Here is a 26,644-nt window from a genome sequence, read left to right as displayed (position 1 = left end):
TTAATGTTATGTTCTGATATGAACATAAGTTGGTTTGTTTGTGTCCTAAAATGTGACTGTTACAGCTGGATTAGGCAGCTCTTTTAAAATCGATCCCAAATCCCTCTTGGTCTCAAACAAGGTTTATCAACTATTTTTAGTTCGCATTGTTTTTTACGTCTTTTCAAATTAATTGAAACAGCGTTAAAAACACAAACACACACTAATGACAGCATCAGCAGTGACGTTCACATGAAGAAAGGCAAAGACCTGGGCTGAACGTAGTGCACCTCTGACGCGTTTTTCTGCAGCGCGTCTGGTGCACGGATATATAAACCCCCAGCGCGCAACAAGCGCCCAGAAGAGCGAAAGAGACGCAACAGGACAGCGAACAAATCTCGCTCTAACGCTCTGGGAAATGTAAGTACTTTAATATTTGACTTGATGTGAACTTACTGACATTAGTTAAAAGTCTCTCTACATGGCTTCTGATGCTTTTCTGCTGGTTATGCGGCTGCGTAAATCCTGGTTATTGGAACTCTGTCACCAGTAACATGTTTTTCTCTCTTGTAATTGCTGAATTAATGGCTTCACAGTTGGAGATTGATAAAATCGTAGCTTAGTAAACAGCAAGAATTCCTTCACAACTGAAATTTAAAGCACAGGTAACAGGTGTCCAAGCATGTGGCATAGGTTAAAATGTTCTGCTCTGCTCTGCCAGATGCATCCTAACTTGGTGAGCTGGCTGGGGACTCTGGGGTTTCTCCTGTGGGCACTGGTCTGCCTGGGCGCCTTGACAGAGGGATACCCGATGAAACCGGAGAACCCCGGGGAGGACGCGCCGGCGGATGAGCTGGCCAAGTACTACTCAGCCCTGAGACACTACATCAACCTCATCACAAGACAGAGGTAAGCGGCGGACTAAAATAGAATAGAATCCAAATTCATTTTCAAAAAGTCAATTAGTTGGAGTTAAAATTAACTCCAGATTTAATATATTTTCAAAGAGAAGGGTTCTTAGTGCTATTTTTTTCTCCTAAAAAGTTTGAATTGATAATATTAGGTTGTCCATCGGTCACAATATTCTGTCAATTTCTCCATATTTATGACTTACAAACAGTGAGCTGAATGCTGTATCAGTTGAAAAAACGTTGGAGCTATTTTCTCTTGTATTCCCGAAAAAAAATATGACAGTTGGAAGTTGTTCAAAGAAGGATTTCACTTTGTTTCATTGTTTTTGGCTGGTCGTTCATTCCCGTGGCTAAAATGCCATAAGTTCAACAGACAAATCGTTTTGTTTATTTAATGCGAAAAATATTTTTCTTTCTTTACTATCCTCTACCATGCTCAAATGTTCTGTCATCATCTGATTTGTTATGGCAGCACCAGAATGGGGAGTGCTCTTAGTAGTAATGGATTGGAAGTTTGTTTTTTGGAACTTTCAGCCTGCGCAGGTCATGAAGATTATTTGCTCTCATTTTCTACAGAGCAGAGCACCCGCTGCCCATTTACCACCTGTAGCCTAAAAACCCTGAAGAGAAATGACTGTCACGGCCAGCAGGCCGTGTCTAATCACGCACAGCTTTCAGATTTCCTCTGAATGTCAGACGTTTGGAAGTCTCCACAGGCGTTTAGCCACCCAAGGGGACAAGTGCACAGGCACGGCTTATCATCTGAGGCACGAAAAAGGAAATGTGACCACCTGCGATGCAACTCCTGTCTGTGCCTGCTGGATCCCTGCATGACTTATTCAGTTTTCCCTGAGCTTATGATTGGACATATGACACGAGGACATACAAAGAAATAATTGTATGTCACTGCCCCCATTTCAGCCAAAGTCTCTCTTTCTTCATTTGAAAACCTAAATTTCTCCTCCTCATTATCACTTTGTCTTGTATGCTTGTGTATCTCTTTGTGTCTCAGGTATGGGAAGAGGTCCAGTCCTGAGATTCTGGACACACTGGTCTCAGAGCTGCTGTTGAAGGAAAGCACAGACACGCTTCCACAGTCAAGGTGTGTGTGTGTGTGTGTGTGTGTGTGTGTGTGTGTGTGTGTGTGTGTGTGTGTGTGTGTGTGTGTGTGTGTGTGTGTGTGTGTGTGTGCGTGTGTGTGTGTTACTCTGAGCTTCAGAGCACTAACTTTTCTGTTACCATCACAAAAAGATGACTTTGATCATTCCATGTCTCTCTCCAGATATGATCCGTCATTGTGGTGATGCTGTCATCAGTGTTGGCTCTCACTTACTGCCGCCCAGCCGCCGCTGATACTCTGACCTCTACACCTCTGTCTCTTCATACCACCCTGCACCGGATGACCACGCTGCCTCCGCCCCTTTTCCATCTATGAGTCACCTTGTAACCCTTTGTCTTCATAGCCACCAGCTACAGTCAACACTGCTTATAGTATGTGCCATAAAATTGTAAATAGTTTATTCAGAGTTATCATCTGTGAAAGTAAAGCGGAGGAGGGGCATGGTGATTGTATATTTGTGCTATTAAAAATTCATTGTTTGAACAAAAGCATTTCTTGGCATCTGTTTGAGGGGATATCAAACCATCTGAACATTTATGAGAAATGTGACTTAGTAAGCTGGATGGTCACCTAATTGTAAAATGTCAGATCACAATTGGGGCTCCCCACTGCTTTCATTTTGTGATTTATTTTAAAACGGTCTTCAGACATTGTCTGCTTGATGTCCTCCCTCATGATGAGATCAAGTTTGGGCTTGCTATGCCACTCCTTACCTGCCAGCTGAAACTCAGGATTGTAGCAGATGGTTTAACTCCATGAGAGACTGAGTAATGGGGCAAGTGCGTGAAAAGTACATTTAAACAGGGTCTAACAAGCACCAACTGTTCAGTAAAAGCTCCTGGTCTCCAAAAAAAAAAATAGATCTGTCAATTTGAAGCTGCCAACTGGGAGGCTAAGGGCGCTCTCTTGTGGCCACAAAGATGAGTACCTATTCTGAAACCAAATGAAGGGAGAAATGTAATTTCCAGGAACATTATTGCAGTTTCACGAGTGGTTTAGCTGCAGCAAAATGACATCCAATCACCTGCAGAGTACAAGTGGAGCAGTGAGAGGCACTGCAGTCACATAATGGAAACGGGATACTTCAAATAAAATCAAAACATTTAAAAAAAACATTATTTAAATGGTTCATGTGGTGGTTCAACAAATTTGACTATCAAACAAGTTTTAAACCCAGCTATTAATAACACAGCACCTGGTCACTGAAAGTGAAGACTTGAAATATCCACTTCTTCATTGCTTTCTGTCTTGCTTCCTCCCAGTTAAAAGGGTTAATTCTCTGTAGGGAACATTACAAAAAAAATTGATGAGAAAAAGATGCAAACACTTAATGAGACTGCTCAAACATTTTAGTTTGCAACTGTTAATCTAAAAGCTTCCTTTTATAGGTTATACCTGAATGTGATTTTTAAAACCCATTCGCCTAATTAAATTGGCATGGCAGTTGTGCTAATGGTCACATTGTTTTAACTTGTGACTGTACTGTGTAACTGTCAACACATGAATGAAATAGTAAATCATTTAATATTTCGGTATGACACTCAAAAATGTATTTGAATGACCATTTCCTATTTCTAATCTCTAGTAACCTATTATTTTAGGCAACATGTTATTTATGCTTAAACTAGCTGTTGTCAAGTGTGTTGGGTTTATGATAGTAGCTAATGAGCGTTTCATAGACTTTTAAAGTACTTTTCTGTGGTTGACTGTGTTGACATCTACAGTCACGTGTATTTGAAATGATGATACAACTGTATTTAAGTCAATGGACGTGTGCATCACGTTGTGTCCAAATGAAAATACTATAGTTTACAATGATTACAGAGCGAGGGTTGTACCACAGCTGCCATTGGTATAGGCAGTGTGACGTCAGTGGGGAGGCGGGGCGTGTCGGTTTGATTGACATCGTTTTCTCTGGTAGTCTGCTGCGGGACCAGGACAGACAGCTGAGGGGGGTCTGGATGTCCAACCGGGACGGTCGGTGGACTCACGCGAACGATTCACAGGTAAGTCACGGCTCGTGATCCCATCGGAAATGTAGATATTTTGAATTCATTTATCAACTGGGAGACAAAGACACTTAGCCGTGTTTGAGGTGCAGCAGTTAAGAGTTTGACAGAAGGAGAGGTCCGTCCGCTGTAGAGCCCGCTCTGCTGTCAGAACAAGCTTTGTTCACGCACATATCAGTTTGCTTTGGGCGCCTTTTGTGGACCCTGACGCGTCCTTTCCCTTTTCCTGCATATCACAAGGAAGGTACACAGCGGATGGGTCGTATTCGTAAGTGTGCGCACGCCACAATGGCTCGGATGGGTAACAAAAAATGGCCGCACGTGCGGCGAGATCGGTGTGAATGTACACTCGTTAGGTCACGCCAAAAACAGCGCAGGCGTTTAGCACGGTTCTGGCGCACGGTTCAAGCGCACGGATGTGGCCGTGCGTCAGAACCGTGGCGTCGATCCATGACTAGGGAGATCAGAGGGAAGAGCCGCAGGTTATACCGCTGACAGGATGAGGAGCTTTGAAGGCAGCAATGTCCCGAAATGGCACACTGCAACATCTACCAGCAAAGAGTGGTGAGAGAAGAAACAGAGTGCGCATTTTTACTGTGACATCAAGTCATATAAAGTAATGTCAGCACCAGATAGAACATCTTAATTATATTGTTGACTATAAAAACTTTGACAACAAACATCATATAAACCCTGGTTTGTACACTGAATGAGAGCGGAGAAGGAGACTGGTGGCTTGGCACAGGCTGGCCGACCGGAGGCGCAGCCAGACGGTCCTATCGATTTTTATTTTTTTTGTCCTCCACTGAAATGTATGAGTGCATCATCTCATAATCGCGCACTAACACAATGTCAGAACCACTTTGTGTGAGCACTTAATCGAAACATAAAACCACCTACACATCACAACAGACTCAATGAATCTCGGGACTTCCTTACTCAGAGGAGCACAGGGTCACTTGGCAAGGTTTATAAGCAGTTTAGCCTCGGGCACGGGCTGAGGGAAGCCCATGTACATACGCAACATCCTTGGGGATCGATCCCGGGAGGGGCTTTTAGAGCCCGCCAGACCACTGACAGAGGCAACATGCATATTGCAGCATTGAAACCAGAGTTGATGTGTCCTTCTTTCTTCCCTCTAACTCTAATCAGATTTGATGAATCTAAGGATGACCTTTATTGTTCTTCTGAAGTAAGTGGAGTAATCAGACTCCTCAGCCCGCATATCCATATTTTATTTCCTGTCAGCAGAAGAAAACCTGTATTTCAAGTTAAACAGTTGCCTGCAATGTTGGAACATATTGGACTTGTCAGGGAGCCACTCAGAGGCCAAGTCCAACACTCGGAGGCCTCGGCTTTTCTATTATTCATACACAGCTATAGGAGGGACGGTACAGAAAAAGAGGAGGAAGAGTAGCGAGCGAGCGAGAGGAAGAGAGAAATGGATTGGAGAAACTGGAGTGACTCAAACCTCCCAGCTATGGACAGCACATGTATCAGAGGGCTGTCATCGACACAACGACTACAATCAAGCCTCCCTGCCCTGCACCATGGCTTCACCTCCCTGCTCTAAACACACAACAGTTATCATGAGCTAATTGCAAGAAACTACTCAACTTAATGACCTGCTTTATACAGAGAGGAACGTCGTTTTGAAGAGAACTTTGTGTCAGAAATGTGCAGCCAAGTGAAGACTAACGTCTTTGGCAAGTTTTGCTGCAGTACACTGCTGATTCACCAGATTTCATCAATCACTAAGGTCTTAAAGGGGCACACCACTGCGGATACACATTACATTTTGGTTTTACAACATCTCCTTTTATCTGTTATTGACTTGATTCAAGAAATGATCTGTAATTCTGCTACACAAACTTGATGAAGAAGGGAAGATGGCAGAATAAGCATGGAGGTGAGTTCACCAAAAGATTTTCCTCTGGAAACTCATGTGCGCTGACATCGTATAAGGTCATGATGTGAGCAAACCAGATCAAAGTCTCATTCCTTTTGTCTGGAGCAGCTTCAGTTGTAGCTCAGGCTGTAGCCCTCGGTCTACAACCAAACTACATTTGGCCACAATTCTTGGCAATATTCAAAAGTTTTGACAAAACAAACTCATTGATTTTCCTCATCTCTTCTCCCCCTCTCTCCCAATAACATCTAGTTTTTTTTACCATCCAACATCACACAGCGTCCGTTTTCTTGAAACTTTGCAATCATGTTAAGTGCCGTTGCATCACTACTCCTTATACCCATCCCAGCCCCCTCTTTCCCTCAATACTAATGATCAGTAACAGGAGGCAGGGGACGCAGAGAGGCTGAGAAGAAGCAGGCACGGCCATGTGGCCGGTTAGATTATGTCACAAGGAGCTCGTTATTAAGATCGCTGCGTGTTCAGCGCTGAAGGGTTCTGACGAGCTGTGTAATTATATCATCCAAAGCTGCGTGGCAAAGCGCACGCATCCCACCAGCTGGAACATCACCAACGAGGGAAATGGAGGTCATTTTTGACGATGCGCACACTGATGCAGAAATGTATTGTGTTTAAATGGTGGAAATATAGATATCAGTGTCCAGATGAGGAGCAGAGGGAAGCATGAATCAGCAGAAAGTTAAAGCTGCATTGTCATCATTTGGGAAAAAGCGTCTTTAATCAACTTTTTATTTACAGCCACATCAAGAGCTGCAACAACAGAGCGATGGCTGGTTAGAAAACATAGTTATGATAAATATTGTACAGATATTGATCTGCCAAGATGGCCATCTCAGGAGTAGCAGTGTAATCCTCTTATTAACGGCTATGTTAACACATGGAGTGACCTACATAGGGTTTGTCTGGAGGCAGAGGATGACGGGTGAGAGGCATGACAGGATGGGGTTGGTTGTGGAAGGCGAGTGGCTGTATGAATAGCTAGTCATTTCACACACGTGTCCTCAAGTACACACTGTGTCCTTGAATATCTCATGCCCCGCGAGCTCTTTCTACCATACTGGAGTTACACAGCGGGAGCGCCGCAGCTCAGGGCTCAAGAAAGTTTACAAATTGCCCTTTGCTGCCCCTGAAATCCGCCACTTGAAGTGACATCTGGACTCGCGGGCCGGACAGAGCTCGCTGGCTTCTTTTGTGATTCTCAAGTCATTGAGAGGAACTGAGAGTGACGGCTGCTCTCAGAGCCCCGTGCAGCGCGGAGCCCGGGGCACCAGGGGGGGGGGGGGGTCGCAGAATAAGGGTGGAGAGTATATAGAGATGAATTGAATGGTCCTTCCAGGATGGATGCCTTATGGGCCAGACACTGTGTGTGTATTTGTGACTCATGACCCCGAGGGGTGTAGCACTGTGCTCCATCTGAGACTATAATTTACAAAATGTGCTCACTGGGACACGAAGTCTTCGGTAGAGTGAGATTTCCCCGATAGCGTGACTAGACCTGGGGGAATTAAATGTGTTTGTCTGTGCCTTTTATTAGCGCGCATATGCACACACACACACACACACACACACACACACACACACACACACACACACACACACACACACACACACACACACACACACACACACACAAACGCGCGCGCCTGCGTTTACAATTGAGACGGCACTGATGTTTTGTACAAAAACAAACCCTCTGATCTGATCCACCCCCTCCCACTCCCCATCCCATAATCCCTCTTCCATGAGCTGTCCATCATCTGAGTGCTTGTCAACCAGGGGCACTCAGCGGGCTTTTGTTGGCTCATCTTTTTCATACAGGCTGCCAATGCCAGCCAGGATTGCAAATGACCATTTTCTGTGATATATATTATAAAAAATATATATATACATATATATATATATTTTTTTTTTCCCTCCTCTGTCCCGAGAGGAGGGAAGAGGATCTGACAGTAGAGGTGTTAAAACATCAGAGGAGTTCAAACTACAGGGCGTGTGAGAAAGATCGACCGAACCGAATTCACGACAAAACCCACTTCCTTGTTCTTGAGATGACACGCTTCGTTACATGTAAATAAATGCGTGCAAAAATCTCACCACATTTATTCTACACGCAAGTCCTCATGGACATTCAGATACAAAAGCTTTTTAGCTGCTGCTGTTATCACTCGCCGACCTATAGTTACTTGTCTAGAAACAGATTACCAAGGTGATCGGCAGCCACTCTTTGCACTCCAGACTCCTTCATCTCTTCCCTCGCTTCCTCTCATCCTCCCAGGACTTGAGAGGCTTTCCTCACAACTCAGTCTAATCTTAAAGGATTGAACACCCTTTCTCTTCGTCTTCAAAACTCCCAATGTGCTTTTTTTTAAAATTTTTTTTTTTTTTATCTATTCTTCATTCTCATGCACTCAATCTCCTCCTGGACTCGCTCTGAAACTCTCCTTCTCCCTCTGCCCATTTTTACATATTCCTCTAATAATCCATCTGTGATCCTTTCCGTCTTTTTTTCCTTCTCAGTTTTTGCCTCCTCCCTCCCCGGTTACGACCTTTGATTGGTCCATCTTGGCTCTACTTCATGGTGTGGATGATTTGCTGAGGAATTTGCGAGTGGCTTTGCCTCCATTAACATTCTTCCAAGGGATATCTTTCACTTCCAATGAGCATGCTGCTCCTGATTGTAATCTGCGTTGTGTAATGAATTGACCCTTTACCCTCTCTCTTTCTCTCAGTGAAGGATCAGTTAACTGGAGAAAGATAAATGAAAAGAGCCCAGTGCAGCAAAAAGTGATAATACTAATGAGTAGAGTCTCTGTGTTGTAATCACCTTTTGTCACTTGGAAACTGTTTTGACTATGCAAGATGAGCGCAGCTCAAGGTCAAAGGTCAAGTGGGCAGTGCGTCTGAAAGAATATATTAGCAAAGGCAAATATCTTAAGTTTTAGGACATTATAGATGTTTTTACTCTCCAAGTGAGCAGTTAAACTGACTTTTATTGAACAATCTTTCAAACTCTACTCACAGCTCGAGGCACAAGAAACACAGAAAGTCAAGGAAGCTGAATGAAATGTTTCTCAACTGTTTCTGCGGTGGATGTGGGCATCAGTTATTTGTAATATTTAATTGTTGCATTCCTTTGTTTTTTGCTGGTTTACAGTCCCAAATGGTCCGTTTCACAATGGCTATTCAGGGCAGCATGAATGGGTTTAGCGCTGCCAGACTGCCTTTTTCTGGACAAATGTTTTAAACATGGCACAGTGGGGCAGAGGACGTCGCCAGGGAGAGGAGTCCTTTTGCTCTGTCTATGTTTTAGAGTCATTCAGAGTCACTTGAGAATAGATACGGGAGAAAAAGGAGCCGGGTAATGGCCTTGGAGACAGCGGTTCTGAGGCTGATGTAGAAATCCATTTCTCAAAGTAATTCTAACCACTTGAACCCGACATTTCATTCTTGACCTTGAAAACAATCCTCGTCTTAATTCAATGTCCACTGACTTACTTGCTTGTTTTGAAGCTGTCTTTCAGGGTTCATGTTCTTCATCAGTAGACGTGGTCTGTTGTCGACTCTGTAGATGGAAAAAATTACCAAGATTTTAGTGCTCCTCTTTGTCCTCTTATTCTTTTTCTATAACTGCTACTATTATTCATATATTTGATGGACAAACAATGAAAGAGGGGGTTGTTACCCAAAGCTCTTCCTGAAATAGATGCCGCATCAGTAATTCTACAGACAATCAACGAACAAGATCCAGAAAAAACTGCAGTAAGTTCACATTAACCGGAGATGTTGGTAAATCTGTGATACACACAAAGGGGTCGAGCAACATGTGTGTGTGTGTGTGTGTGTGTGTGTGTGTGTGTGTGTGTGTGTGTGTGTGTGTGTGTGTGTGTGTGTTTGTGTGATACCGAGAGGGGAGTCTTCCTGGGAGTGAATGCATATTGCTTTGTCATTACTTTCAGAGAATAGTGGCCATTTACTACGTTGATGGCTCAGTGCCAGCTGATGATGCAGACATCCTCGAATAGCTGAGGACGATCAATCGTCCGGGATGACTATGTGCATCGCCCTGAAAGAACAACTGCCTCAGCCTGCGGACGAGACTCCAATCTCTACAGGCAGGGATGACATAGATAGATGAAACAGATAATCCACAGGGGAAATGGGAGTCATTCATTGTGTGTGTGTGTGTGTGTGTGTGTGTGTGTGTGTGTGTGTGTGTGTGTGTGTGTGTGTGTGTGTGTGAGGGATAAGCAAGAGTATGTATCTGAATGCTCAAGTAAGCGTACGTGAGAAATGATGAAAACTGGTGTGCAGGCATGAAAGTAGAGCTGAATATTCATGGCATGTAAGGACGAGAATCAGGAACTTTCACACATACCGTCCTCTCTTCCTCTTCCTCTTCTTCTCTCTCCAGGTCTTTGCAGTTGACTGATGAGAAGCCAGTAGGACTCGGGTTGGGCTACACCGACTGGCGTAGGTAAACACAACTTCACTCACTGAAGACCTGCAGCAAAAAAATTTTTTTTTTTTTTTTTTGCATGCTAACGTGATTTTTGTCACGACACTGGGAGAACTGCCTGCTTTTGAAGCGAGGATGCCCTAAACTCTGGTCAGTCAGAAAACCTTGACTTTTAAAGAAGTAAGGAAGCAGCTAGTTTTCTTGTGTGTTTATATATGTCTTTACGGATTTCGGTTTTGACAAAGTTTTCTCTGTACTTGAAAGGGCTGCAATAACATTAATCTACAAGTGGGACATTTAAGTTTCAATCATACCTTACTGTGATTGGCAGAAAGGTCTTCTTTTTTTTTTTTTTTTTTTTTTAAATGTTATTGCTATTGTTGGGTGTCATTATATTTTTGTCATAACTGGTTAAGTCTGATGTATAATATTTGTCAGACTCAAGGCTTCACATGCTGATCACAGTTATTTCTTCTACAAACTTCTCTTGCCTTTTAAAATACCAGTGTGCTTTTACTAAGAGGCTATTTATTCCCAAAATTAGTTTAATCCTCAACCATAAATCGATTGTTTTAATAAACCGTTGTAAAATCGTATTCATTTTACGACCTGGTGAGCAGTTGTTTTCATGCCATCTGTGTTTCCATGATGCTCTCTTACGGCCTGGTGCCTTGTTTTCCTCTCATGCAGCTGTTCTGCCTCAGTCGAACTCTGTGAAATCGTTGCTCTTCCTCTAACTCTCTAAAGGAAGACAATTAGGTCGACATTTTAGAGGAGAGACTTGTCTGTGCGATCAACCGAACGAGAGCTGCCTGAAATTCAGTGGGACAAATGCACTGTAGCGGTGTATTGCTGGCTAAAAGGGAGAATCTGTGTCTTCAGTCCGTGGCAGTGATTCAGTGAGTTGTTACGGGCCTTTTGGACCGTGGCAGAGAGAGATTCTGTAATCCCGTGCTTTCGTGGCCAGATTAAAATCCCGCTTCCTGAGTCGGGGGAGGGGCTGACTCGTGGCGTTGAGGATGGATGGCAGGGAGAGGCGGGGGGGGGGGGGGGGGGGGGGGGATTAAAGCCTGGCACAGCTGTGTCGCTGTGGGAGGAGCTTGATAGATGCTGAAGGGGAGGAGCCTGTTCTAGATTATTCTCATTTTTATCTCGGTCTTGATATCGCAACTGAAGAAATAAGACAGTATCTCAAGACTTTGATAGAGCACTCAAGTCTACATTGATTTAAGGCATTTTCTGGCTGGTTGTTTCTCAGCTGTAACTCGTGGTGCAGCTCTAAGAATGCCTATCCTACATCAGCTGGTCCATCACTGGTTGAGACAAAAATATTTCAACAACGACTCAATTGCCATGTAAGTGTGCACAACCACGTCGCCCTAGAGGATGAAGCCCTTTGACTTTGGTGACTTTTAATCCGGCACCATCATGACGTTGACATTTTTGGTGTGTAATAAACTGGTTTCAACAACTATTATAGCAATTTCTATAAAAACATGGTCGAGGATATCCATGGTGATCTCCATTTACACTTAGCTACAAGCAACATTAGTAATCACAGCATAGCGTTCATAGTGATAGCATAGCCTCCTGTGACTTAATGAGGTGTTTGATAGGTGAAGACGGGTAGTAATGTTAAATCAGTCGATCCTTGCGGGTGTTATTCAGCATTAATAAGGCATTTTTTTGTGTACGTTAAAACTACGGCCTCACAGAACTGCGAGCAAGGCTGCAGACTTGTTGCCTTCATATTCAAAAGTGCCTTGCTGGGATCTGTTCACGCATGTACTCTTTGCGTAACAATGATTAACTTCCATCATCCCTTATAAAACGAGACACTGAGGGAAGATAATATACGAAGACAAGCTTTCTGTTCAGAAATAGTCATGCAGCCAGCAGCTTGCCCAGAAGTATTTCAGCTCAGGGGCGGAGCAGCTCAAACTGCAGCCCCCAAAAATGTGCATAATCCTGTCAGCGCCTCGAGTCGACTGATTTAGCGAGAAGTGAGGTGGTGAGGGCACATTCATTCAAGGAGGATGAAAGGCTGAGGGGGGAAAAAAAAAAAAAAATTGGAGAAAGAAAAAAAGCTCCCATTAGAATGAGGAGGTTTTAAGGAGTTTGGACGACCGCTGAGGGAAAATGTACGAGAACAATCTGCACACGCTGAGAGTTTCTGCACATCGCAGCAGCGGGTTGCCTGAACCCTGAGCAGAATTAGTGTGAATGAGAGAAAAGAATGGAAACGTAGGGTCGGGCCCCCTTCGGTAACACTTATGTAAGATTACTTACATAATGACACGTTCAACCAGTGTGTGTGTGTGTGTGTGTGTGTGTGCCTCTGTCTAGACTAGAGGGGTAAATTGATTTTGGGTGGGGATACAAGAGGAGGGGTACTCAAGCAAGCCCAGTGGTAGAGGATTATGTGTGTGTGTATGTGTGTGTGTGTGTGTGTGTGTGTGTGTGTGTGTGTGTGTGTGTGTGTGTGTGTGTGTGTGTGCGCGTGTGTGTGTGTGTGTTATCAACGGAGGAGGAGGTGGGGGTAGTATGGGAAGGTATTAAAGTCAGAGTGGAGGGAGGGGACTGACAAGCACTGAATGCACGTCCACATCTGTGTACGCGATCCAGCGCTCCACTTCTCTCCGTCTCTTTTCATGCCTGTCTACCTGAACTTATCCATACATCAGCCACTTTTCCTTTCTTCTTAAATTTCTCCCCTCATCTTCCCTCCTCCTCCTCTTCTTCCTCGCTCCCCTGTCCCCCTCGTCCTTTATCATCCTCTGATCTTAATCCCATTCTATTGTTGGGTCTTTGTGTCTCTTCTCTCATTCTGTCCTCAACCCTCTCTTTCTCCTCTGTACTCTCTGTGAATTTTTTTTTTTTTTTTCTCATGCGTCCAGAGGGTCAACAGTGCCAGAAAAGACAAGACCGGAGGACAGAAGACATAGTTGCAGACCTGCTGGTGGTTTACTAGCGGTTAGCCTTTAGCATACTTGTGGCAGCAGGGAGGAAGAAGGAGGGCTTGGCGATGGTCACAGCTATGGACGATTCCTGCCCTAATGGGGCGCGGGAGGAGGAGGAGGAGGAGGTGACGCCCCCGGGACAGGCTGGCGTGGAGGGGCCCCCGGCTGTGCGGTCCACCCAGGGAGCAGATACGTCTGGAGGTGAGGAAAGGAGGAGGAAGAAGCGGGCTGTCACATATGCAGACAAATAGAGAGATATGCAGAGTGATGTGATGGCCAGATTTTTCAATTTGAGATGTAAATAACCTGACATTACTTTAGAGCAGCTGTTTCCAACTGTCAACCTGTCTGATTAACTTGCTGTATGTTCCCCTTCACAGAATTGCATTTTAAACCATTTACAAAAATGTCATGTTAAAGTAACTATCACTATTTCAGTTGATTTAGTTGTGTTTGAATTTATATTTCTGCCATTCAGTAAAAGCTTTCCACTCATCTTTTAGATATTTATCCAACACATTTAGCTATTTCAACTAGAGCAGCTTTAATAAACAATTTTAACTATTTTTGCTTTCATTTTGCATCTGGTTCATCCATTCATCCACCAACTGTTTGACCTTTTATCCATCAGCTAAAGGTTTTAGCCAAGTGTTTCCACTGCTTGTCCACTACTTTTAACTATTTAAACTGTTTATTTATTACTTTTATTCTATTTTAACCACTCATCTTCAAGACAGCTCACTGTTTCACCCATTGATGCATTACTTTAAACTTACCGTTCAGACCGTCCTGCTTCTCTGCCAACTAGTTTTCAGAAAATCTCAGTCCTAACAGATAGTGTTCAGGTTACATGTACACACCCAACACATGAATTTCGAAGGTAATTTGTATTTCTTTCAAAGTAGTCTTTCAGAGTGCCGCCTGGGATAAAAGTGACTTTGGTTGGGAAGCTCTGGTTTGAAGGAGCTTCGGTGTGAGAGTTGCCTGTTTTCCCTGGAGGTGGTTCGATTCTTAACCTGCACGACACTGAAGAAATACACTGAAATATAGTTTGTTATGGACGATGTGTCAGTCGCTGTGCTCCTCTGATCTTCATCTCACGAGCTCAAAAATAATAATACCACATATAATACAAGTGGCCTGGTCTCTTTCTCCTGGGATTTGTTTTTCCTGGAGACGGAAAAGAAGGAGGCAGGAATTTTAAAGCAGTGAGCCGCTGCATTGGCATTCAGTGCACATCCGCGCCGGTAGGTGTAGGTACAGAGGCAACGGTTAGGTGGTGAGAGAGACTGCAGACAAATCAGAGAGCCACAGAGGGAGGAATTAGAAGCAGGTAAAGAGAGTAATTCATTATTTAAATGAATAAATCGGCTGTGAAAAAAACACACATCTCTCAGTGACTTAAAGCTTTCACAACTTACTGAGGCCAGACTCTGCAGAGACTATTGAATGGCCATATCTCCATGTTATTCTGTATTTCACAATATTATCGACACTTCAGGTAGGAGGCCTCAGTTAATCTCCTGTCTGTCACTGGATAGAAAGCTTTGTGGTTTCTTGCTGGGATGAGTAATGTACACATAAGTACACATAAGCAGGGGGCGGTTTTGGATGAGCAAACATTCCCGTGGTCGAGGACACAGTGATACGGTGGCGGGTAAAGGTCAACACAGAAAAACAGAAAAATCTGGATATACAACAGGATCTAGCTGTGCCTGTGATGTGTATCGGTGTGAGGTGTTCCAGTACTTAAAGTCATTGGAAATGGCTCAGAAGTTATTTGTACACGCTAGATTTACCAAAACTCAGAGAAGCTGCTGTGTGTACATGTGAAATATTATTGCATGACTAATCCTAAGTGAACTGAACTGAAGGTGGTGGTCCAGCACTTGTTTCTGATTTTGTGTGTGTGTGTGTGTGTGTGTGTGTGTGTGTGTGTGTGTGTGTGTGTGTGTGTGCGCGCGTGGACGCCTTAACTCCAATTACAGCTTTGCTCTGACAGATTGTGTGTGGTGCCTGCGGGCACTAAATATCACGTTCATACATCCTATCTGCTGTATATCCACACTGCGCTTTAGATTGTGAGACTGCGTTGTCATGCGGTAAATATATTATGCTTCGTAGTTACACAGGTTCAGTAGTCTGCAGTGCAGTGTTTAACCTCCCTCCCCAATTTGTCCTTCTTTAGGAGGATCATAAATATTTAAGGTCTATTTTTTTTTTTTTTGCATGGACTGCTGTTTATGCAGTCGTCGGTGCTCCGTGGTGATCAAGCCACAGAGGTCTTTGCTCCCCTGAAAGACCAATTGTTTTGTACCAATCTCACTCTCTTCTTTCTTCGAGTCAGATGACTTTCGTTTGTATGAAGAATGACTGATAAATGTTTTTTTTCTGTTACATATTTATACTTACTTATGTAACAACTTATCTTACGTAAAATGATGTTCCACAGATTAAATCCAAATGTGTTTTTTTTTCTTTAAAGGGAAACCTAAAAAAGCATAATAAATAACTGTATTTTTAAGGCAATAATATTGCGTGTGCCACTTTTTCTAAAGAGAAGTTATAGAGCATGACTTGACTTGATGACACAGAGCAGAACTCAGGTTTGAGGAGTAATAACAGGTTAGTAGTGGAGCAAAATACAGAGAAATCATAGTGCTGACGGGACATGCTTAACACCCACATAAGTGTATAATGACACAGAGACACATGCTCAAACACACACACACACACACACACACACACACACACACACACACACACGTGTTCCCAGGGCTTTAAGTGTCTTAAATGGGCTTAGATGGGCTTTGAGACCCTAGCATTAGGGAGTTAGCTACTACAGTCTACACCTCTGCCTCCCTCTGTTTGTGTTCACGGGATACAAGACTTGGCAAAATTCATTTGTTCAGATTCCTTCAAACACCTGACAGCATTTAACTCGCTGAGTTTTTAGTGCGTCCCTGCATTGTCAGAATATCTGCAGGGTCTTGTGGGAATCTGAGGACTGAGTCTTAGATCTGAAGTTAAACTGTTTTAAAACTGCATATAAACAGGTTTTCATATTTTGGGGTGCTTGGTTGTGTATCTAGAGTACAGAACTTTGTATGTAAAGTGAATGCACTGCAAACATGTCCAATTGAAGTCTCAACTTTAGTTTTTTGTTACAGAAGGAAATTATCCCTGAATTGAAGTGAAATGAAGAGCTGGGCTTAGTAGTGTACAGTATATATCTCTCTCTCGCTCAGCTGCTGCTGTACCTTTAACAACGTTGTGTGTGTTTATGCTTTGAATGACTTTCACGCCTGGCTCACACTCCTTATCTTATCTCTCCCTTTCTCTCTGTGACTGTATCTTGGCGTCTCACCCCATCTGTCCAGCCATGCAGCAGGTGTTGGATAATGTGGGTGAGCTGCCCACCTCCACGGGCGCCAAAGACATCGACCTGCTCTTCCTGCGCGGCATCATGGAAAGTCCCACGGTACGCTCCCTGGCTAAGGTAGCGCACACACATAGCCCAGGGTGAGCAGCAGTGAGAAAACTAACCACCAGCCAGCTCTGAGGCCCCGCCCACCCACCTCCTGCTCCAAGCAGTGCTTTGCTTCACCTGACTGAGGTGCTGAAGGCTTTGACTAACAAAACGTGATCTGTCTCAGCACACTAAAGACAATGCAGGCGGTCAGTGAGAAAAAGATGCTGCTTCACATTGCTGTGCTTTTTTTTTTTTTTTTTTTTTTTTTTTTTTTTTACAGACAGTGCATGTTTTGCAGCACTTATGAACACAAGCTTCTTTCTCAAACACACATCTTCACTGCTGTCTAAAGTCTAGTGAGCACTGAGTTCAGTTGGAGGACAGCTATGGCTCCTGTCAGACAGGCTGTTGTCATTTTCCACTGTTCAACTGCTCCCTGCACGGGTGGAACTAGTTGAAATGACAGATGACTAGACATAAACAAATACTTCTCTATCTTTTTTTCACAGTGGCTTGCTTACAGAGCAAAACAATATCCCAGCACTACATCCAATGTCAGCAATTGCTCGTACTCGACATAACTCACCTCCATTCATTCGGTCTTTACACACCCAAGTAAATCCTAACACACAGACATGACAGGCACCTGCCTTCTTACAACGTCTGTGAGGAGCATCCCCTCCCTGAGCGTCTTTGTCTCTGCCAGGCTCACGAGCAGCTGGAGGAGGTGAAGCTGGAAGCGGTGCAGGACAATAATGTGGAGCTGGTGACGGACATCCTGGGCGACATCAGCAACCTCAAGGTTAAAGATGACAGCACTGCCGAGCTGTCGAGAATCCTCCAGGAGCCGCACTTCCAGGCGAGTGAAAACAAACAGTCAGAAGAGGCCAAAACACGCATGATTTCTATAAGTAATCGTACTGCTAGACAACTGAAGTAATGTACATATGACAATATTGTAAACCAAATATTATATTAGTGCATCTTCTTTGAATTTAATACCACTGATTGATACAATAAATAAATGTTAATTTTGCTGCTCTCTATTGGCAGTAATTAAGCCAACAGCCAGTTCACAAAATCAATTCAAATGAAGCCAAGAGCCCCTTTTTTCTGGCCAAAATGAAAACACATCACTGATAAAATTAGGTCACTAACTCTGTCTAACATTGAGAGACCCCTGCTCCAAATTATACATTGGTAAAACTAAATGCACGCTCCGTAGCTGCATTATTGATCACAGAAGCATTGTTAACAGACAGAACCAATCATTCTTCAGTCATCCCTCTGGCATGGACAGCCCGCCACAGACTGAATTTGTCTCAAGCAGTAGGGGGTCTTCTCTTACAAACAGAACAGAAAAGTTATGTTTCACTTTAACCCCTCTTATACTAGATTGTGTATATACATCTGAATATTGTATCTTATCACCTCTATTTTTGTCTTTTTGACTTAGCTACTGACCTTGTAGTCCAGAGTAGCTCTGTGTCTTGTGCCTTTTCCATCTAATGGGTTCCTTTGCTCTTTTTTTTTTTTTTTTGAGAAAACCTAATACCAGAACAATCATACTATGTTACAGTATATGCACTATGTGTGAACTCAAGACTTGTTTGTATCATTGTCTTTGGATGTCTTGCCATACACTGAGTTTTAAACTCAGCCTGCACCTGTCATGTTTTGACTGTAGTTACAGTAGCACAGATCGGATGCTTTGGATCCCGTTGTCATGCATCAGTAGAACACTAACCTCCATCCAATAGGAGGTTAGTGTTAATAGGAGGTCGATTTCTGAGCCCAGCGAAGCCTCTGCACCAATCAGAGCCCTCGGTGCTGTAAGCTGAAAGATAAGACCCTGCTGACCTACTGAGGGAGAGAGATGGGGAGGAAGGGACGGTCAGGCTATGTTGGAAAGGGAAACAGATATTACATCACGTATCGAGTGTGTGAGTTGACAGACTTGTTGTTTTCTTCACAAAGAAGCTGTTGGTGGTCGTTGTTTGTGAGATATTTAAAGAAGTAACATCAGGTTTGGACAAAAGCTGTTAGAGAGACATTTAGTCAACCAAAACTTATGTGATTACATTCAGGTGCTAATCCATATTTGGGATTTGAGCCATTAGATAATTGTTTTTTTATTAATATGCTGCTGAAGGCACATTTCAGACTCCCAAGTTTTGTGTTTTAAAAGCTTTGCGTGTGCATTTATTTTTTACTTTTTAAAAATCAAGTGTAACAGATGTGGCAGCGTTGCGAATCAGACAATTACTGAGACCAGGATGAGAGGCTTCTTCTCTGCTGTCTGACCTTGAGTTGACTGTTTGCGTGTATAATTGTCCCTTTTCATCGTTTCATCTTCTGCCAACATGTTTCATATCATGCAGCCATCACTAATTTGTTTTTACTTGAAATGTCAAGTTGCAGTTTTGTTCAAAATATTTTAAATGTGGGTCTACGTTTTCCAAAAGAGCATCTGCTGTAATTATATGTGACGATTAGAGAATGATTCCTGAGTGAATTGAATTAAACAATGGTGCATTTTATTGCATATAAATTCAACTTTTTTACCTACGAAAGAAAAAGAGATGTGCTTTATCTTCTTTTACGCTGTCTTTCTTTAAGCATTATTACTCCTCCTCTCTTCCCTTCAGTCTCTTCTGGAGGCTCACGACATGGTGGCCTCAAAATGCTATGAAGTCCCGCCCCCGGCTGAGATGGCCAATGATGCAGCAGTGAACAGCGCTCTGATGCAGGCCGATGCCGTGCGCATGATTGGCATCCGAAAGAAGGCCGGGGAGCCACTGGTAAGCAGAGACGGACTCTGAATGTGTCTTTGTGAGTGTGAGTGTTTATGTATGTGTGTGTGTGTGTGTGTGTGTGTGTGTGTGTGTGTGTGTTCCCAGGGGGGTTGTGGTTGAGTGCATGAGTGGTCAGATTAAGGCTGTGAGTTGATGTCACAATTGTGGGATTGTCGGTAGAGGTGAATAAAACAGGGTGTCAAAGGGAAAACACCATCTCTGCTCCCTCTTCTTCCTCTCAGGGTGTGACATTTCGCGTAGAGAAAGAAGACCTGGTCATCGCAAGAATCCTTCACGGCGGCATGATCGACAGACAGGGTCTGCTCCATGTGGGCGACATCATCAAGGAAGTGAACGGGAAGGACGTGGGCAACAATCCCACGGAGCTGCAGGAGATGCTCAAAGACTGCAGCGGAGGGATCACACTGAAAATCCTCCCGAGCTACAGAGACGCTCCAGCACCCCCACAGGTGAACACACATGACACGGTAACGTAAACACAGGCACGCACACTTCTGCTTACATAATGAGTGGCAGATGTTGGGCGGTGGCACTGGGCGAGCAATCTGTCCTACGGCCTTCCCACAATCCCCTGCGCAGGAATGTCAACCCTGGGAGCCCTATTAATAACACTCCACATGCTATCTAGGTCACACTAGCTGTTTCTATCTCATGTACACACTACAAACACACACACACACACACACACGCTTCCTGTAATTTCTTGCCCCCTCATATGGAAAGTAGTCATTTATGACATTCTTAGACAGTTTCCCCTGTGCATGCACAACATATCTATTTGTCCAATTATGACTCTTGAGGAAAAAAAAAAAAAAAAATCCTCAAGTCATTATGCATCTTGAACAAATAGACATAAAACTGGAATTGCTTATAAGGCTTAAATTGAGTGAACAGCATTAAAAGTGAATGCGACATAATGCAACATCACATCCTGCTCTGTGGCTGAGGGCTCACTGGCTGCACAGTATATTTTACTGGCTTGTTTTATTGCTTCCTCTGGCTGCTTGTTTAATCTAATACATCGGCCACAGCACTTACCCCTTCCTGGCAAAAAGCCTCCGCTGTTGGCGCAGCGTGAAGAGCTGTGTCGGGTGCAGTGTGGGACACGGGGATGTTAATGGGTGTGAAGGAGCTGCTGTCATCGTGTCAGTGTTTGAGACAGCACGCTGTGGTCAGAGCATGTCTGTGTGCCTCTTCTGCCCTGACCTTAACCCAATGTTTTTTTTTTAATTTAGAAAATATCCTATGACCTCAGAAGTATAAATACAAATATAGTTGCTGGACTGGCTCAGAGCTGTGCATCTGTTCATGACAGGTGCATGTGCGGCCGTACTTCGACTATGACCCTGCCAATGACAACCTGATCCCATGTCGAGAGGCCGGCATGGCCTTCAAGAAAGGCGACATCCTTCAGATTGTCAACCGAGAGGATCCCAACTGGTGGCAGGTGAGCCCGCCTTCATTTAATGTCTGGGACTGAGTGTCAGAAAAAAAAAAATCACAAAAAAAGTTAACTGTGAACTGATGTGAAATCTGTTTCCAGGCATGCCATGTCGTGGCCGGTGCCACTGGACTGATACCCAGTCAGTTCTTGGAGGAGAAGAGGAAAGCTTTTGTCCCCAGAGACTTTGATGGATCAGGTGGGTCTTCACATGGTTTTCTTGGTGGTGTTATGTCATACTTGCTTTTGTTTGGAGCTAAAACTCTTCCAAGTTCCCAGCTTCTCTCTTAAGCTGTGCTGATGTTGAAAAGATAGTTTGGCCCAAAGTCTGTGAGCTGGTTTGCTGCCAGATCTCTGTCCGCTCTCGAAAGCTTTCACCACTGAAAACTGATTTATGGCACAAAAGGTCTGGGTCGTTCATTTTTCAACTCTCAGAAAATTATCCTCTCCTGCCTCCATCTGGCCAAATGCTGTAACAGCAAAGATGTACTATATCTCGTCTTCTCTTGTAGGAATCCTTTGTGGCACCATAGCTGGGAAAAAGAAGAAGAAGATGATGTATCTGACGGCCAAGAACGCAGGTCAGATAATCCTCCACTCAGGTGATTCTCGGCTGATGTCCATCACCTTTCTTTGTGACTGACTCATGGTTGAATCTGTGTTTAAACAGAGTTTGACAGACACGAGCTGCAGATCTATGAGGAAGTGGCGAAGGTCCCTCCATTCCAGAGAAAGACACTGGTTCTGATTGGTGCTCAGGGAGTGGGCCGACGCAGCCTGAAGAACCGACTGATGGTCCTCCATCCCACGCGCTTTGGCACCACCATGCCATGTACGCCATGGCTGGACTTTGTATTTCGAAATTTTGTCCCATCCCGTCACAAAAAAGGTTTCTAAAGACTAAACAAACATTTAACCGACTCACTTCTTCTCTCAGACACTTCACGGAGGCCCCGTGATGACGAGCTGGACGGAAACTCCTACCACTTTACCTCAAGGACGGAGATGGAGGTGGATGTGAAGGCCGGACGGTTCCTGGAGCACGGCGAGTACGACGGCAACCTGTATGGCACGAAGATTGAATCCATCCATGAGGTGGTCTCCACAGGACGCACCTGCATCCTGGACGTCAACCCTCAGGTATCTGAAAGGTTTAATGAGAGTAAACTTTACGTAGGATTAAAGGTTCGATGTGTTGAGGGTGGATTTAAAGCCCCACTGTGTAACTTTGTGACTCACCTGTAGCAGGGAGAGTGGCTCCTCTTTCAATCCCACTCGGCACCTAAACATCTGTTCTTGCACAATGTATCTTTAATGAGCGAGTCGAATCTCTCAGAAAAAAAAGTGCACTCTTCGTTAGCAGCAGCTTGTAGAGCTCCTCGTTGAACACTCAACGTTCTGAGATTGTTTCCTGTCGTTGCATCCTAATGGGGGTAGACCTCGGGTAAATTTTAACAATCAGCATTATCCACTATATATACTGGATGTTGCCCTACCACAGCCGCCACTGTTGGAACTACTTCAACGTCATCGCACTTAACTGCACCCACTATTTGCTGATTCATCCACCTTCAAAGCAGCTGAGAAAACCTTAATGTGAACAGAGTCTCCAGACTATAATCCCAGTGAAGACTGAGACCGAGCAGTAGTCGGGCGGAGCCGGGCTACATTGTTGCCATTGGATTGACAGTTTTGTCAGATGTCTTTGGACGATACAGAACCGATGTTTATATGAATTAAACAGAGGCTGATTTAGGACGAAGAAACTAATGTCATCTCCTGTGTCTCTCTTCAGGCGCTGAAGGTACTGAAAACAGCAGAGTTCATGCCTTACGTGGTGTTCATCGCAGCGCCGGATTTTGACACTCTTAAGGCCATGCACAAAGCTGTGGTGGACGCAGGCATCACAACTAAGCAGCTCACGGTAGGTTAACAACTCCCAGGTACAAAACAGACACATATGGCCACCCGGAAAAGAAAACGACCCATCCATACCCCGATGAAGTTATTTTCTCCTTAAACCGCCAGTAAAAGTAGCCATGTTGAATTTCAAGTAACGATAAACTTGAAAGGTTTTGTGCAAATATAAAGTCAAATAAGGCAGTTAGTGAAATGCTCTATCAAAAACAATAAAACTACATCAAAACTGCTCCCAAGTGCAGTACTTGAGTAAATATCCTCGGTTACTTTGTACCACTGTCCTGAATAGACGAATGAAAAAATGCCTCAACAGGTTTTTTGATGCAAAATATCAGTGGCAAAGTGAAACATTAAAATCTTGAGGCAAAATGAGAGTTGTGATCAAAAGGTTCCGAGACTGCCCATGTTGCATGTGAACGGTGCCCAGCACCGTGACGTGTGTCGAGCGCGGGGAAGCTATAACCTTCCTGACGAAGCACTCCAAGTTTCTTCACTTGATCAAAATCAGCACCTGAGTTAAACGTGCTTTTGTGAGCAGTGGTCCCGGTGCGCTTGCAAGTTTTTTGTGTACATGACCAGAGGGCGCACGTCAAATTTTGTGTCAATCTCTGGAAATCAGCAGCAGAGACCCTTAAAATGCTTCAGCAAGCACATGGCAATGAAGCAATGAGCAGCGTGAGGTGTTTTGAGAGGCAGTCGTGTTTCAAGAGGGGCAGGACATCACTGTCCCAAGACTGAAGAAGGCACATCGGGTCAGGATCGCAAGCAGGTTGGTTTTCTTTTGAGTTGTGGGGTTATGCACCCACAGGGTCAGACTGTCAACACCGAGTTCTGCTGTGATGTTCTCGGACATCTGAACTCTGGTGCAACGGTTTTCCAACACGACAGCGCGAGTTTCTCGCCCACAACAACAAAATCGTAGATTCTCACCCCTCCATTCTCTGGATTTGGCTCCTTGCGACTTCTTTCTGTTCGCCAAAAATTTGACAGAGAATTTGATGTTTTGTCTCTGCTCAAATTTTACGTGCGAGAAGAAATTGCAAGTGCACATGTACCAGCGGTCACAAAAACGTCAGCAACTCGGGTGCCGATGTTGATCGAGCGATGTAACTTCAAATAATTACAAAGGTTATAGTTTCCTCTGTGCAGCAATGCTGACATGTCTGAGGTATCTGATGTCTACAGCCCGTCGCTAACGGAGCTGTCCTTTGGGCTTTGCAGGACGTGGACCTGAGGAAGACGGTGGATGAGAGCGCTCGGATCCAGAGGGCTTACAGCCACTACTTTGACCTGACTATCGTCAACGACAACCTGGACAAGGCCTTTGAGACGTTACAGGCTGCCGTGGACCAACTGTGCAGTGAACCCCAGTGGGTCCCAGTGAACTGGGTGTACTGAGGACCAGCACCGGTGCTTCCACTGCCCACGCTGCGAGGGTCCCAGTGACTCAGCAGCTCGTGTGTGCGTGAGTGTTTCTGACCACGAAGGCCAAAGAAGAGGAGAAGACGGCAGAGATACTACTGCAAAAATAACATGATTAATGAAACCTAATTGCTCTTCCTCCTCTTGGGCCTGCACGCTGTGCAACTTTTTTTCTACTCAAAACTCAAAGGGAAAGAGTGCTTATTTATTTTATAACTTTTTATCAAAGATCTTTCTATTTAGTGCGGGATTCCAGTGAGAATGAAACAACATCAAAAACAAAATCTTGTCATGTACTCGGGCCATATTTTTGCATTAATTTATTGTTGTAGCTCCATGTCTTATTTTGTAGTCGTTTCCTTTGAATTGAATTGAAAGTGTTTTGGTGAGTGTTCCTTCATTGACACAGGATTCATGATCGCCTTCCGAGCAGGAGGACGAGGAGAGGCGATGGATTACAAGACCTTCGAGCAGTCTCCGTCCAAGGAAACTATCCGTGTCACGCGTCATTGCCATGTTTGAACAACCTCTGTAGCTGTGTTTTATGTTCACCTTCATTCTACTGAATCCTTAAGTGTTTTTATGTAGCCGGCCCTGCACTCTCCATGGGATCAACGGGGCAGAAATAAAGAGGTTAAAAGGTCCGTTTGTGCACAGCTCCCTCAGTATATGTATAAGAAACAAATCAAACTTTACAATGTACTTCTCAAAGATCAAACACTGTGTCTGTTCATTTTGTCTAGTTTTTATTTTTCTAGTTTTCTTTTGTCAGCGTGTGTGGTGATTTATAGCGTGTACCGTTTGGTCACACGTGATCTGTTCTGTTTTGAATCATCCTGTCTGTTTGTCTGAAGTGTGACTGTCACAGTGTCAACGCCCGTCATCTTTACCGTCTACGTAAGCCAATTTGTTGATGCTTTTTGTGTGTGTGTGTGTGTGTGTGTGTGTGTGTGAATGTGGCACAAGCCTTCTCTCTCCTCTCTTTGGTGTTGCAGTATGCCAAAGCCCCGATCAGACTCCAAATAAAGTTTGAAATTCACTGTTAAATCTACAATTGAAAATAATGTGACTTTGAATCCAGCAGAGCCAAATGGTAAAACTACTGTATGATACTGCCGTATGTTTTTCTCACCACAAGTGAAGAACTTGAAAATGCCAGAGGGGAAGCGGTTTCAGTTTCTAATTTATTTGGTTTGAATCCTGTCTTGCACTTCAGAAAAAAGGAGGACGAATAAATTACCTCTTCATGGATCTTCTTTGCAATATGTATGTTTGAGGTGGATCTGTGCCAGCCCTACTGCCTGTTGAAGTGTTTCCACATCAACCTCATGTCTACAGATTTGTTTTTACATTTTTATCAGCAAAGTTATGATGAATAAAGTTTTAATAAATCTCACCAACTTCTTTTCTTATTAAATAATATACACAACATTTTAACCCGATGAGTTTAATTACCGGCAAATACTTACATAATGCCGAGTATCAACCTCCTTTTTGGCAAAGACATTAATGCATCCCCATGTGGTCCGGTTCCTCTTGGGCCTTTTAAGGAGCATTTTATGGCTGCTCGTGTCTCGACATAACATTTAACATTGAGACGACTGCCTTCTTTATAAATAACATGTTTATTTTCCTTTGGGGAAAGTATCAAAAAAAGCATTGGTGTAACGAACCCAAGTCTTCAGATGACGCGATGGTTAAACTGTATCAAAAATTCTGTTATTTGAAAATAACCAGAATTTCTGGTACAAACAGTTTTAATTGATTATTTACATATTTCACAGTGAAATATGTGGATTACGCCAGACATTACTTGAAAGTGAAAGATGCCTAGAGCACCAGTAAATGAATTCCTCTTCACAGTCCTTTTTTCACAGCAGATGTCTTAACTTGTCGTGGGAAGAGCACAGCGTGATACTACGAACACTGACGACGGCTCCCTTCTGTGAAAAAGACCTGCGGTATTGGCATGGTGGGAGATATCTGAGAATTAACCAAAGGAAAAAAGCTTCTGCAGGGCCGCAGACCACGAGAGATAAGTGAGAACATGTACAATTTGGGCGGCGTGACCCTTTAATAGATGGTCACTGAAATGCAGGGAAGACTTTGTTTGATTATTACTTGTGCCTCAGTTCATTTTTGATGCGAGAAATACAGCATCATCAAGTGGATCAAGTCAAGTCCCCACTAACAAGTGTTTTGAATATT

At 43.8% G+C, this 26,644-nt stretch overlaps 2 protein-coding genes across 6 annotated transcripts; both read left to right on the top strand.

The window, feature by feature from the left end:
- The first annotated feature begins 293 nt into the window (after positions 1–293).
- npy (neuropeptide Y) lies at positions 294–2,498 on the top strand. The gene is made up of 4 exons (XM_069176940.1): positions 294–399; positions 701–888; positions 1,903–1,992; positions 2,173–2,498. The coding sequence occupies exons 2-4, from the start codon at positions 701–703 to the stop codon at positions 2,192–2,194; spliced, it is 300 nt and encodes a 99-aa protein (XP_069033041.1). The 5' UTR covers positions 294–399; the 3' UTR covers positions 2,195–2,498.
- Positions 2,499–3,930: 1,432 nt separating this feature from the next.
- On the top strand, positions 3,931–25,832 carry pals2b (protein associated with LIN7 2, MAGUK p55 family member b). 5 transcript variants are annotated; one of them, XM_069176926.1, is made up of 14 exons: positions 3,931–4,016; positions 10,361–10,419; positions 13,303–13,566; positions 16,746–16,846; positions 17,544–17,696; positions 19,486–19,638; positions 19,875–20,102; positions 20,969–21,100; positions 21,197–21,293; positions 21,607–21,675; positions 21,765–21,926; positions 22,032–22,234; positions 22,890–23,018; positions 24,236–25,832. In XM_069176926.1, the coding sequence occupies exons 3-14, from the start codon at positions 13,431–13,433 to the stop codon at positions 24,410–24,412; spliced, it is 1,740 nt and encodes a 579-aa protein (XP_069033027.1). In that variant the 5' UTR covers positions 3,931–4,016; positions 10,361–10,419; positions 13,303–13,430; the 3' UTR covers positions 24,413–25,832. The 5 variants fall into 5 exon arrangements, with proteins under 5 accessions (XP_069033027.1, XP_069033026.1, XP_069033030.1 ...); XM_069176925.1 differs by having other exon boundaries at positions 10,361–10,423; XM_069176929.1 differs by lacking the exon at positions 13,303–13,566.
- Positions 25,833–26,644: the final 812 nt, after the last annotated feature.

The sequence above is a fragment of the Embiotoca jacksoni genome, unplaced genomic scaffold (genome assembly GCF_022577435.1).
Source record: "Embiotoca jacksoni isolate LCO1_2020_lvr unplaced genomic scaffold, fEmbJac1.0.p SCAF_7, whole genome shotgun sequence".
Taxonomy (NCBI): domain Eukaryota; kingdom Metazoa; phylum Chordata; class Actinopteri; family Embiotocidae; genus Embiotoca; species Embiotoca jacksoni.
This window is presented reverse-complemented; position numbering and strand designations above follow the sequence as displayed.